The sequence below is a fragment of the Pseudocercospora fijiensis genome (genome assembly GCF_000340215.1).
Source record: "Pseudocercospora fijiensis CIRAD86 unplaced genomic scaffold MYCFIscaffold_4, whole genome shotgun sequence".
Taxonomy (NCBI): domain Eukaryota; kingdom Fungi; phylum Ascomycota; class Dothideomycetes; order Mycosphaerellales; family Mycosphaerellaceae; genus Pseudocercospora; species Pseudocercospora fijiensis.
In genome coordinates this window covers 5,326,999-5,340,156 of record NW_006921535.1, presented here as the reverse complement: position 1 = coordinate 5,340,156, position 13,158 = coordinate 5,326,999, and the positions used below count along the sequence as shown (strand labels likewise).

Here is a 13,158-nt window from a genome sequence, read left to right as displayed (position 1 = left end):
AGAATCCGACTAAGACAAGCTACCTGCTATACAGAAAGAGAAGGGCATTAAATCTACTCGCAATACTAACGAGAAGACTATTAATAGTATTGTCGAGTCGCGAGAGATATACAAGACCTTATTAGCTAAATTCCACTATCTAGATAGACAGTGTACTAACACTAAGAAGGGTAGCAACGTCGGCTGCTATATATAGCATAATAGTACCTATTACTAGATACTAGGTAGACACCTAGAAGAATAGCGTAACGCTATAGAAGCCGGCACTATAATAGTAGATAATATGCTAGGTTAGCTTGTTTAGAAGGTTGTAAAGAACTACAATAATATGCACTATAGTAAGAAGAAGGAGCCGTCGTTGCTATAAGAGATACTAATACTAGCAGCTCCGGTACTATAGTATAGCCCTATGCCTCTATTTAATCTATTTGCTATACCTCCGCTATATACGATACCCTAGTTAATGCCGCTATAGGCTTAGCTGAATCCGCCTATCTAGCTAAATCTACGCTCTTTACCGATTGTCGATAGTAGGGCGGCTATTCTTAATAGGGCGAAGTATGTTACTAGGTACTACGACTAGCTCTCGAAGAGGCATATCTATATGCGAGAGGCGCTCGTTGCAGTAAAGGCTAAGCTAAAAGCAGGCTTCTAGACTCTTTATATGCTTAAGAAGGAACCTAACGAGGTCCTAGCAAATAACGTACTACAAATTAGCATCCGGCGGAAGCTAAAGGACGAGATAAAGGTATATATAAGTGCTATAGAAGGTAGTCTAGCTTATAAGAGCGAGAAGGAGAATAATACAGCTAATGCTACGACTAAGGATAAGGTAACTAATAACGAGTTACAACAGCTAAGCTAACTTTAACACTTTAGCTTAGTCTATATTTAACTATAACTGTTAAAAAAATTCCGGCTATATATAAGAAGCATAATTAAATAGTATAGATCTATATAGGATATATAAATTAATTAGTATCTATTAAAAGTAGTGTATTCTAGGCCTCTATCGATGTTAGTAATGCTATAGACTAATGCCGGAAGTCGCTCGGACTCGCTTCGCGGTATCGGTGAAACTCTCGGCTATACCTACGGCAAAACTTCTTTAGCTTTATATACTAATAACACTACGAAGAACTATTCTCTCTATATAATTATATACAGTATGTTTTAAATTAGCCTCGTCGGTAGATTGTAAAAAAAAAGAGCGAGTTAATAGCTATTATAGTTATTTCGTAATTCAATCTAGTACTAAAAGCCGGCTTATAGACTGTATATCGGACCTCTAGCTATAGCTCGAAGCTCGAGCGACTTTACGAATTCGAGCAAATTCTATAGTTAGATTTATAATATAACAACTATATATCCGATTGACGTTATTATTTTTTTAAAATGCACTAAACAGGCTAGTCTATATAATAGGAAAAAAATTAATATAATAGTATTAGTATAGGCGTATATAATAATTAGCATTACTAAATCCGAAGGAACGCTAAACTAAGCTCGGAGCTTGCCGACTTTCCGTATCGGTATAGGGATATAGCCTAGTAGTATATACTACATTTCGGTAGTATCGATAGCGAGGAGGTGCTAGCTATATAATAGTCGTATCGATAAGATTTTTATATCGTTATGTAGCGCCGAGTTCAAGCTTTTGAATAATACTAAAAGTATATATATCGGTGTATTATATAGCTTACATTATATAGTATAGTGTTTCTACTATATAACAACCCTTAAAGATTGCTATATAATCAACCCCTCGACCCTAATTGCGACACGCTATCCGTAGAAACGCTTTAAACTTCTCTTACTAACTATTATCGCTATACTTTAGTATTAACCTAGCGTGTTTACGTATCTAGTGTTTTAATAGGTAGAAAGACTTCTCGATTAGTATATAGTTAGGCGAATATAGCGGCAGAAACAATACTCGTACGCCTACTTTCTAGTATATATCGACGACGTGCTAGCGGCTATAGGTTAAGCAGTTATCTATTAACAATACCGAGCGCGGGTTTAGATATCGCTATATCTTTAGCAGTATATATAACTAGAGCTATTCTAGGAAGTCCGCTATCTTTATACTGCTAGGTTTAATTAACGGGTCCTCGAGATATCCTTTAGAAGTATACGCCGGTAGTAGTAAGAACCGCTTACTATAGTATAGGTACTAGATATCGTACGCCGGCATGCCTAGAGGCGCCTAACCTCTCTTCCGATATACTACTCTATCGCTAATATAGCTCTTATCTATATATACTATTATATCGATACTAAAGGACTATACCTACGCCTCGAATATAGCTCTTGCGACCGGGTCGCGTTACGTAGCTGTTCTAGAGGTTAGTTTAAACGTAAAGTGCTTATCTGCTAACAACCGCGCAATCGTCTAAGTACTAATCTATTCCGAGTACTTATCTAGTAGATAGTACTATATCTCGTTATACTATAACGACAGTGTCTCTAGCATTATTTCTACTATAAGATCCCTTATTTCCGGCATAATAATACGAGGCCTTCCGCCCTTTATTAGCACTACCGATCCGGTCTCTCTCTATCTCTTTATTCGTATATAAACCGCCGTCCGAGACCTCCGATTATTATACTATAATAGCTTCGTAACCTTATCGAATAACTAGCTATCGTCGAGGCAGTGTTAGATTAGGTTATTATCTTAAATAGTAAGGGTAGGTATTAGGCGGTCGATAGGCGGGTAGGCGGTCGATAGGTAGGCGCGGCGATAATAATACCTTAGAATAGCCTATACTACTAAAAAGGCGACAATATACACTTAAAATAGTGATATTTAGTATAGAAAGAGCAGTAGGAATAGCAGAGGAATAGCTTTACGATTACTATAGAGATCACTATAGAATAGTAGTAGACCCTCCTCCGCAATCCCGACCCTTTTGCTCTAGAGAATAAGCTTGCACGACGCTACACCTACTTGACCGGGCTATCGCCGGCGAAGCCAAGGGCATATTCGCGAAAGAAAGATATCGAGATCGGATCGCGTTCTCATTCGGCGAGCTCCCGTCGCTATAAGACGCTTACTGTCGGCTGGTACAATCTTTCGTGTACCGTTCCAAACGATGAGAACTTGGCAAATGCATTGGGAAGAGATACCGAGGAATTCATAGGATACCGGCCAGGCTTCGAAGAGGATTGGCCGGATTGGCCTGGACTATACGGCGAAAGATCGTGGGCTCCTCGGGATAATTGCGCAGAACACTCTGCGTTTCGGATGCGCCTCGGAAGAAGAATGCACACCGTACTTTCCACCGCTGCTGGATCATCTGAGATCTGTTGCCGTGGATGGACAGTACGCAGTCCAAACACCAGACCTCCATGGAGGCACGTGGATATCGGCATGGTGACTCTGTATGGGAAGCTCAAGGATACATTTTGGGATGGCTACTTTGGGATATTACCTGGCCATGGGCGAGGAGTTGAGGCAATACAGTGATCTGGGCTTGGTCGGTCTGGATTCTCGCAGCGTATGAGTACAATACTGTAGGCCGACTCTTCCCCATGCGGGGGAGATGGCTTCTTTCACTCAGCGCCCAGGGCATCCACGCGATGATCGACATGCTCGGCGTCCTTTCACCTGTCAAACTACGATATCGGTCGGCGCTTCAGCTGCAGCATGAACCCGTCGGGGGACGAACTGCTACCGGAACGGAAACAGAGAAACACTTTGCTGGATGCGTAAGTCCGACTAGCACATACAGTATCGAATGGCAATGCACGCTCAACGACCTCGGATGGCACCAAATGCAGGCAATGGTGCAGACCACACGTGGCAAATACCCTGCCGTGAAGCTGTGAAAGCCTCCATTGATCGTGCCCAGCCTTGGCCGCGAGGATCTCAAGACCGGCGCTCCACTTCTCGACTTCCCCGCCTTTGTTTTCCTTTCCCTCCAACAGTTGAACTCGGGGCAAATGCTCGCTTCGCTTCTCCATCGCCTTGGCCAGCGTGTGACATGACGCCAATGCAATGTATCAACGAGCCAAGGAGATCTGGTCGAAGCACGTGCAGGCGTGGCAGGGTATTCCATTCCACCGAGGCATGGCACGCTTGTGGTAGGTCCTACAAGACAACCAGTTCTTGATCCCCTTGCCAGCTTCACCGAACATCCTCCTCCTGTGCTCCTTCTCAAAACCCCTCAAGCATTGTCTGTCGACAGACTACAGATTTCCCCCGACGTGTCAAGCATGGCGACCTTCGACACCGGAACAAAACACCGCGAGGGTGTAGAGCACCTGGAGCGAAACGAGCATTCACCCGTCCCGGCAAACAAGTATGATCTCGACATCGACTTCTCTCCGGCCGAACAGCGCAAGATCATCCATCGAATCGATCGACGCCTCATCATAACAATCGGAATCATGTATTGCGTTTCTCTAATGGATCGCACAAACTTGAGCAACGCGGCAATCGCAGGCATGACAACAGAGCTATATTTGATCGGATTCCGATATGTGAGTTCACGAGGAGATGATGCTCGAAACAGCCAATTTCGAAACCTAACACTGACATTTTCGTGTCGTCAATCAGTCGATTATTACTCTTGTTTTCTTCATTACGTATGTGATGTTCCAGCCTCCAGCGACGGTACTTTGCAAAAAGATTGGCCCCAGGTGGTTTTTGAGTGTTATTACATTTCTGTGGGGATGTAAGTTCCGCGTCGCGAAGGGATGGGATGGGATAAACAAGAGAGGAATTTTTGGCTGATGGATCTCAGGTTTGATGATTGGAATGGGATTTGTTGACACCTGGAGCACACTCGCCGGGCTCCGAGTCATTTTGGGGTTACTTGAAGCTGGATTTTTTCCTGGTAAGTGAGCGTCGAGGCGGATACTTCAGTCGAGACTCGTAAGCTGGTGCTGATTATCAATTGCAGGATGCGTTTATCTGCTCAGCACATGGTACGTACGATGTAAGTTGCAGATCAGAGCGCTGCCTTGTCTTTTTTATTTTGCTGATGATTCTACACCAGATGACATGGGCAAGCGTTATGCCTTCTTCTACCTCCTCGGCATGCTTGCAAGCGCCTGTTCCGGCATTCTTGCCTTTGGCTTGATGCAGATGAATGGACTCGCTGGCATGGGTGGATGGCGATGGATGTAAGGCAACAACCATCTACCATACATGTTTCAACCCACTGACGATATCTAGCTTCGTCATGGAAGGTATAATCACCGTCCTCATCGCCATCGGCGGCTTCTGCTTCCTCGTCCCATTCCCAGACGACAGCCCACACAAGTGTTGGGGATTCCTGAACGAGCGTGAAGTGCAATGGGTCATCGCCCGCGTCGAAGCCGATCGAGCAGATACCAAAACCGAGCCCTTCAACCTCCTCAAATTCCTGAAACCCGCCAGTGACCCGAAAGTCTGGGGCTTCGCTCTCATCTTCTTCTGTTTGACAACCGTCACTTACGCCCTCGCATACTTCCTCCCAATCATCTTAAGAGAAGGAATGGGCTTTAGCGTCGGTGCATCACAATGTCTAACCACACCACCCTACGCTTTCGCTGGTATCGTGATGTTCATCACAGCTTGGATCGGAGACAAATACCACGTCCGCGGTCCCCTGCTCATTTTCAACGCTACCTTGTGCATCATTGGACTGGCACTGATGGGCTGGGTCGATATCCTCGGCGTTCGATATTTTGGCGTATTCCTGACGTGCGCTGGAGCGAACGCGAACATTCCTCAATGCATGACTTACCAGGGCAACAATATCCGCGGTCAATGGAAGCGGGCCTTCTGCTCTGCGACTTTGGTCGGGTTTGGTGGGATCGGAGGTATTGCGGGCTCTTTGGTTTTCCGAAAACAGGATGCTCCGGAGTACTTGCCCGGACTTTGGGCGTGTATGGCGGCGTGTTTGTTGATCATCGTTACGGTTTGTGTTTTGGACACGTATTTCTATTTTGCGAATAAGAAGGCTGATCGGGGTGGGTTCGCGATTGAGGGGGCTGATGTTAGTATTTCCAGACTTTTGTGTTGGGGTTGTGCTGACTCTTTCGTAGGATGGGTTCCGGTATACTTACTGAGGATGAAGGCGGAAAGTATGTCAGGCGCTCAGCGAAGACAGTTCCAATCGATAGCACGCACGTATACAGCTGAACTCGAATCTGGCTCGCACGTGCAATCATCTTCACTTATGGACTCGCACGTGCCTTTCACTTCCACGCTAACTTATCGTGCTCGTCCCAGCAGTGAACGTCCCTCGCTCTCGGCCTTTGAGCACGGCATCGGTCAGTGGATGCTTCCTCGATCTGAAGCACAAGCTGACAACCGTGCTGACGAGCTGTGTGAATCCTTCGACAAAGTCCAGCCCCGTCTCCTTTCAGACGCTCCGTAGAAGCCTGATCTGGTCTGGCCAGCAAAGGATTGGCACACCATGCAGTTATCACGCGATATATGGAGGCTCGCTTGCGCAAGTACGTCGAAACGCGGAGAACCTTGCTCCTCCATGTGATGATTGAGCTCGGACCGTACAGCTCGGTCATAGCACATATCCCTGGTTGTTGTCTGTATACCCAAAGCCTCACGAAATTCCGGCATCCAATTTCGTCTACACTGCCACGAAGTCAGGTGCCAAATTCTTCCATCGCGCCGCTCTCAAACTCGCTCGCCGCAATCCTCCTCGCTTGATACTTTGAAGGAAGTCTTGGAGCTTTGGAGCCGATCCCGCTCCGCTTGCCAATGTTCTTGGGGGAATGGGCCAAGATCTTCTACCACTATGGCCAAGGACCAGCGTTTCCCCAAACATGTCTGCGTCGCACAATGTTGGTTGCGATATAATTGGTGCGAAAATTCTTTGATTAGGCAGTTCTGCCTACAAACTTCCCTTACCAAGTGCAAGGACCATGCATTCAATCCTTCCTTGGCATGACCGATGAAGAACACTTAATGTGCACATCCGCCTTGGTCAACTCGCGCACTCACTCGCCGGAACATTTCGCACTCCTTTCGCTGCGGCTCAACCGCAGCTTTCGCCGCAATGGGTCGACTCCCTTCCCTCCCGAAGATCTACAATGTCTACTTCGTGGCTTTCGTGGCCACGGTAGGTGGTATGCTCTTCGGGTTTGACATCAGCTCCATGTCCGCCATCATCGGAACAAACCAGTACAACGAGTTCTTCGACTATCCCGCCGGTCTCAAACAAGGCGCCATCGGATCTTCTCTCGCGGCGGGCTCGGTCTTTGGCTCGGCGATCGCTGGTGTGTACTCTGACTGGATTGGCCGCAGACAAGCTATCTTCTTCGCGTGTATCTGGTGGCTTGTTGGCACGGCTGTTCAGACTGCTACGAATGGTTTTGGGTCTCTTGTTGCGGGACGTGTGTTGAATGGTGTCACGGTTGGGATCACGAGCTCGCAGGTTCCGGTGTATCTTGCAGAGATTGCGAAGAAGGAGAAGAGAGGTGCTTTGATTATTATTCAACAACTTGCTATCGGTACGTGAGGAGCACTGGATGGAGGTTCGTGGCTTTACTGATTCCGGGCAGAATGGGGTATCTTGATTATGTACTTCATCGGTGTCAGTGTTTCAACCCACCACATGTACAGCCGAATACTGACAAACAGTAGTACGGATGCAGCTTCATCCCAGGTCCCGCATCTTTCCGAATCGCCTGGGCGATGCAATTTATCCCTTGTGTTCTACTCATGATCGGACTACCATTCCTGCCCGAATCTCCTCGATGGTTAGCGAAGAAAGATCGCGGCGAGGAAGCCATTGATATCCTCGCCAAGATCCAAGCCAAAGGCAATCGTGATGACCCCCTTGTGGTTGCCGAGTGGGAAGAGATCACCGAGACTCTCGCTGCTGAGCGGAACAGCGTCTACAAAGGCTGGAAGAAGTTCGTCTACAATGGCATGTGGAAGCGGACGATGGCTGGATTTACTTGTCAGATGTGGCAGCAGAATTCCGGAGCTAACGTAATGACCTATTACGTCGTTTACATCTTCCAAATGGCCAACCTGACCGGCAACATCAACCTTATCGCGTCGGGGGTTCAATACGCCCTCTTCATCATTTTCACAACAGTCATGTTCTTCTACATCGACAAGACCGGTCGTCGGCCCCTACTCATCTATGGTGCCCTTGCTATGGGTTTCTGCCATTTCGTTGTGGGCGGCATCCTCTCGGCCGGAGAATATGTTCCTGGCGGCGTCGACGGCAATCCGAACGTTCTGATCAAAGTTACTGGAGGCAAGGCCAATACTGTGATAGCATTTTGTTACTTGCTCATCATCGTCTATGCTTTGACTCTAGCACCAGTATGCTGGGTCTATGCTGCGGAAGTCTGGTCCTTGGAGACCCGTGCGACTGGAATGGGCATTGCTGCGATTGGTAATTGGCTGGTACGTATCAGCACACTAAAAGTCCTCCAGTTCTGACTGACCGACTCTCTCCAGTTCAACTTTGCCCTCGGCCTCTACATCCCGCCCGGTTTCATCAACATCAGATGGGGAATGTTCATCGTCTTCGGGGCAATGTGCGTGCTCGCCGCGATTCAGTTCTTCTTCACGTACCCGGAGACATGTAACAAGACTCTTGAGGAGATCGGTAAGCAAAAAATCCACAGCCCTACTCATCTCGTTCGTCCAGCTAACTCCGAGTTCAGAGGAAATGTTTGCGCCTGGTGCTATCAAGCCGTGGAAAACGAAACCTGGCCATTCGAAGCTGGACGCTCTTGTTGCGGAGGTGACGGAGAAGCATTTGACTATCAATGATGTTACTCGTTCCGATTCGGTGGATAGAAAGGATGCTGCAGTGAATGTCGAAAAGGTTGGAGGATCAAACAGCTAGCTGTGCACTTCTCGAGCATACGTGATATTCGTAGGAATTACCCAAAAGCTTACTGATCGATGGCAATTACGATACCCAGCTTCAGTAATGAGATATAAATTCCGAATTCAAAATGCCTGATGTAGAAGCGCAGTATGTATCTCGACTCTCGCGGTTATATTGTGGTATTCAGATGTCCATGCCATGCGACCTACTACCTCAGAATTTGGCTTGTAGGTAGGAACCTAAGCTAAGAAATCGATAGTAGTGTACACAGCAACTTCTGGATTAGCGCTTTCCGACGATCTAATGCTTTGCATAGGTCTCTCGAGCGGGTATTACGATATAGGTCGTCGTCGTTGCCCGATTTTAACGTTCCTTATAGAGAGGCCCGGTTATCGAAGAGTAGGTCCTTTGTGTATATATTCTAATACTACGATAGTAAGACAATATATATACAATCCCGAGATTTGCTACGTCTGCTATATATCGCGAACTTTTTAAATCCCGTAATTATCCTTAAGAAAATCGATCGGGAACCTAAGCCTACGCGGCGAACTCTTCCTACTAAGTTAGCCGTAATATAATTATAGAGTCTTAATCGCAACTAATTAACTAGTTAATTAATAACTATAATCTTATAAACCGCTAAAAGACAAAGTCGCTATTCCCGGAGGATAGTTACTCGAAATCGTATAAGTCTTCTATAGGAAACTAATATTCCTATATTAACCTCTCTACTATAAGTAGGCCTATTTTGCTAGCAATCCGCCCGCCCTGCCCTATTTATAGTATAGGTAAAAGGTAGTATATATAACTTCCGTAAAAGGCTAATCTATTCTAGTAATTAACGAGTAGAGAGTACGAACGGCCTCTTTAGTAATAATAAAAGCCGAATACTTGTTAGTATAAGCCGGAGCATTTAGAGGAGCTTATTACGACTAGGATAGCGAAGGTATTATCCGATAAGACATTTAATAGCTATAGGTAGAAGAATAGTTAGAATTTGTATGCTTAATACTATTACGTATAAAAATTTCGCCGGGGGTTTAGTCTTATATAACTCCTACTAGGCCTCTAATTAGAAGAAATAAAAAAAATTTAGCCTAAATAGGTACTTGATTAGGACGGCGGGTAGGAGGAACGGTAGACAGGCACCGAATTCTAACGGTTCTTCTACTTAGCTCGTATATAGACAACGTCTGCCTTTACGGTACTTTATATACAACGGTAACCTGCTCCTCCCCTCTGTGTGGCCTTATGCTGTGAGTTTCGTAACGTCTTCTCATCAGCCAGCGAGTTGGCGAGTCTATCTGCATTCGGGATATCCCAAGGAGCTTCGCATAAGTCGTTTGCGGGAGGGTGGTACGCCAAGCTGCTCATAAACGGATAACCACATAGCCTGTGGTGGCTGAAGATAGCCTACCATCTTCGAAGTTGCGAAGTTTGACTGCAACGGCCTTCATGGCTTTCGGGTTGGTTGGGCTGCATTGGCTTACAGTTGCCAAAATGAGACCATACTCGTTGTGCTGTTCTTCCAGTAGGACGAGAGGGTGTTGTACACTTTTGCGAATCAAGCTTTCGCGTTCATCCGATGCAAATGCAAAATATAGCGTGAGACTCCATCTCCAGCTCCCATTAATGAAACCCCAACGTAGCACTCTGAAACCGATATGCGGAGCTTCGGGACCGTGGTACAGCAGAAATTGATCTGTCCAGTGATGGTGTGACTTGTTCACGTAGCCTAAAAGTGCAGCTCACCTACATAAATCAAGCGTCAGTAGATTGTCCTAGCTGTGATACGCGAAGCTTCTGGGAACTGTTCGTAGTTGCTCGGCGGAGCAACTTGCAAGCGCCGCATCGACCTGTCCTTGCCACGATGGTTGCTTGTGGTTTCCATATCGATTGGATGCGATCGATGTTTTTGGAGAGTCTGACTGCTCAAGTAAGCTCGAGAGTGTCGTAGCCGTTCACGCGGTCTTATCTCAAGCATGTATAACTTAATGGCTCGTGCAAGAACGGATCTTACGACCAGCGAACATGTTACGAAACGGAGTTGCCTCTCTGCCAGATGGCGGAGGTCTTAAATTTTTTTTTTGGTTTTTTATATTTTTGATTTTACATGATCGAGAGCACGGTGGCTCTTCTGGCCTCTGGCCCACGCTACACACATACGGTTAGTACATGGACACCTTCGTGATCGTTTCAATGCAGAGTTGCTTACAAGTGATGTGATGATGGGTGGCCAGCCCGGATTTACGGCCCAGCCGCTCGCTGCTGTTGCTGCTGCTTCTGCTTCTGCTGCTGCTGCTGCTGCTTCTGCTTCTGCTTCTGCTTCTGCTGCTTCTGCTTCTGCTGCTGCTGGTCTGTCAGTCGGAAGTCTGGTCAGCAAATGGCCATCGAAGCGATGTTGAACATTCACTCACACTCAGTTCAGCCAAATTCCGGTCGCTTGGAAGAAGTCTATCTGGAAGGCCACTGTAAAATTTAGCAAGTGATCGAGGAACGGGGGACCAGAGTTCAAGTCACTTACGATAGAACGCCTCGAAGGCGCGGGAGTCTATTCACTCGTTAGTACGGGTCGATGGACAAGTGTACAAGTGAGCCTCACCGTCTGTGCAGCCGTGGCAGAGCGGCTGCTCTCCATCGTATGTGATGGAGTCTCGCGACAAGTTTGGGCAGTTTACTGCGACATGCAGGTCGCGTGCTGGGTTCTGCGCGCAAGGCAGAGTCACCCAGTCGCTGGCTACAGGTCAGCCGAGTATACGTGCGTTTCGGTAAGTGAATGACTTACGTGATGTACGGGCACGCCACGTTGACGCACGTGCTGTACGTAGTAACGAAGCACATCTGTGCACTCGCATTAGTATCTCTAAATTATCATGTTGTCATCACAACACGAAATAGATCCAGAATGCAGAGAAAGAAGGACCAAAAGGAGACATTCAGAAAGTAGAGCTTCAGCAAGTACACTTATCCCGAAGAGTCCGGCCCTCTAGCATGCGACGGATACATGAAAGGGCATATATGAGCCTAGAAGCGGAGACTACCATCCGCCATGGAGAGGATAGCGTGTCGCGAGAGGTGGAGCGACTATACCAGATGACTCCTTGACACTCCAATGTAATGCTTTGCCTGGAGTTGAGACCATCGGTATAGACTTGAGACCGACCAGGAAAGGATTCGATTCGCGACCAGAGTGTGATCCAGAGATGACAGCGCGCCAGTGATCACCAGCAGTATGACTCCTGTATATTTGGGCTCCAGAGTACACCAATTTTGCTTTGAAGACCATAGAGTGTAACATATCGAAGAGACAATGTGAAATATAGCTTTCGGTGGATGTAAACTTACGATGCTGCTGCTGCTGCGGTGGCGATGGCGATGGCGATGGTGGTGGCGGTGGCGGTGGCGGTCGTGGTGATGGTGATGGTGCTGGATATACACAGTCAGTTTACACTCTGCCGTATCGAAGACTCTTGAAACCAATGATATTGTAGCCGCTTTGAAATCGGCTGGGGAGAGGGTGCGAAATGCTCAGGGGTACGAACTCACGTTGCTCTGTGATGTTGTGGAAGACTACACCATAACTGTCAGCAGTGTTTCTCTCTAGAGAAGGCATGGCGAGGAGGATTGTCTCCAACTCAAGCAGCTCTGCACCATCGAGCCATCTGAAGCGACGCAATCGCCATCGCTAGCTGCGCAGTGCATCGCCGCAGGGGCAGACGCTGCTGTGAGAGTTGAAGGGGGTCTTTGTGCAGGTGCATGGTCAGGGGCAACTTACAAGTGTCTGTCTGCTGTCGACGGAGATCTGCTGTCAGCATATGTCTCCTCTCAGTCAACTATAGGGCTACTTACGAAAGTCGCCTTGGTGCCGAAGAAGGGAAGAAGAGGCTGCGGCGAAGCGTGAAAAGTCGACACTGTGGCAGCTCCCGCTAGCGGCTGCATGATTTCACACGGCAACGGTCACAACGATAGGCAACGACGTCTGTTCGAATCGATTGGACATGGAAATCTTCTCAATTTTACTCAAACCCCACGCTCTTCGATGTCAACAGCATTGTTGCCATATGGCTATCACCAAGGTCTTTCCACCTATTTTACTACAGCTTCCATCAACGGCCATTGGTTCTTTAGTATCCTCGCATCACCTTGGTCAGCAAAGCGACTGTTGAGCTTTGGAGAACGGGGACAGGGAGAAATTCCAGTCGAAGGCAGGTTGCAAACCAAAAGAATCGCAGGGGCCAGAAATGCCTGGAGCAAGAAGGACACTGCGGCTGGAGGTATGCGCGCTGTTCGACACATCGAAGATCGTCCTCTCCTTGATAGAAATCTTGTTCAGACCACCAGC

At 47.2% G+C, this 13,158-nt stretch overlaps 3 protein-coding genes across 3 annotated transcripts; 2 read left to right on the top strand and 1 right to left on the bottom strand.

The window, feature by feature from the left end:
* Positions 1-4,221: 4,221 nt before the first annotated feature.
* Positions 4,222-6,158, top strand: MYCFIDRAFT_72196 (uncharacterized protein; the record flags this gene model as incomplete). The annotated part of the gene is made up of 7 exons (XM_007927755.1): positions 4,222-4,488; positions 4,565-4,682; positions 4,752-4,844; positions 4,911-4,946; positions 5,007-5,133; positions 5,186-5,990; positions 6,040-6,158. 7 exons carry the CDS (start codon positions 4,222-4,224, stop codon positions 6,061-6,063), a joined length of 1,470 nt encoding a protein of 489 aa, XP_007925946.1. The 3' UTR covers positions 6,064-6,158.
* A 710-nt stretch (positions 6,159-6,868) lies between these two features.
* Positions 6,869-8,892, top strand: MYCFIDRAFT_58986 (uncharacterized protein). The gene is made up of 5 exons (XM_007927704.1): positions 6,869-7,470; positions 7,522-7,553; positions 7,604-8,380; positions 8,435-8,585; positions 8,644-8,892. The coding sequence occupies exons 1-5, from the start codon at positions 7,017-7,019 to the stop codon at positions 8,826-8,828; spliced, it is 1,599 nt and encodes a 532-aa protein (XP_007925895.1). The 5' UTR covers positions 6,869-7,016; the 3' UTR covers positions 8,829-8,892.
* Positions 8,893-11,063: 2,171 nt separating this feature from the next.
* Positions 11,064-12,755, bottom strand: MYCFIDRAFT_196818 (uncharacterized protein; the record flags this gene model as incomplete). Its single annotated transcript, XM_007928577.1, has 9 exons — positions 11,064-11,173; positions 11,341-11,367; positions 11,419-11,521; positions 11,602-11,657; positions 11,907-12,089; positions 12,162-12,242; positions 12,363-12,386; positions 12,592-12,604; positions 12,666-12,755. 9 exons carry the CDS (start codon positions 12,753-12,755, stop codon positions 11,064-11,066), a joined length of 687 nt encoding a protein of 228 aa, XP_007926768.1.
* Positions 12,756-13,158: the final 403 nt, after the last annotated feature.

Bases quoted from the DNA above. Each gene is read 5' to 3' on its own strand.
- MYCFIDRAFT_58986 (XM_007927704.1), top strand. From the start codon at position 7,017: ATGGGTCGACTCCCTTCCCTCCCGAAGATCTACAATGTCTACTTCGTG. The intron at 7,471-7,521 runs GTACGTGAGGAG...GATTCCGGGCAG, and splicing joins TATTCAACAACTTGCTATCG to AATGGGGTATCTTGATTATG. The intron at 8,381-8,434 runs GTACGTATCAGC...GACTCTCTCCAG, and splicing joins CTGCGATTGGTAATTGGCTG to TTCAACTTTGCCCTCGGCCT.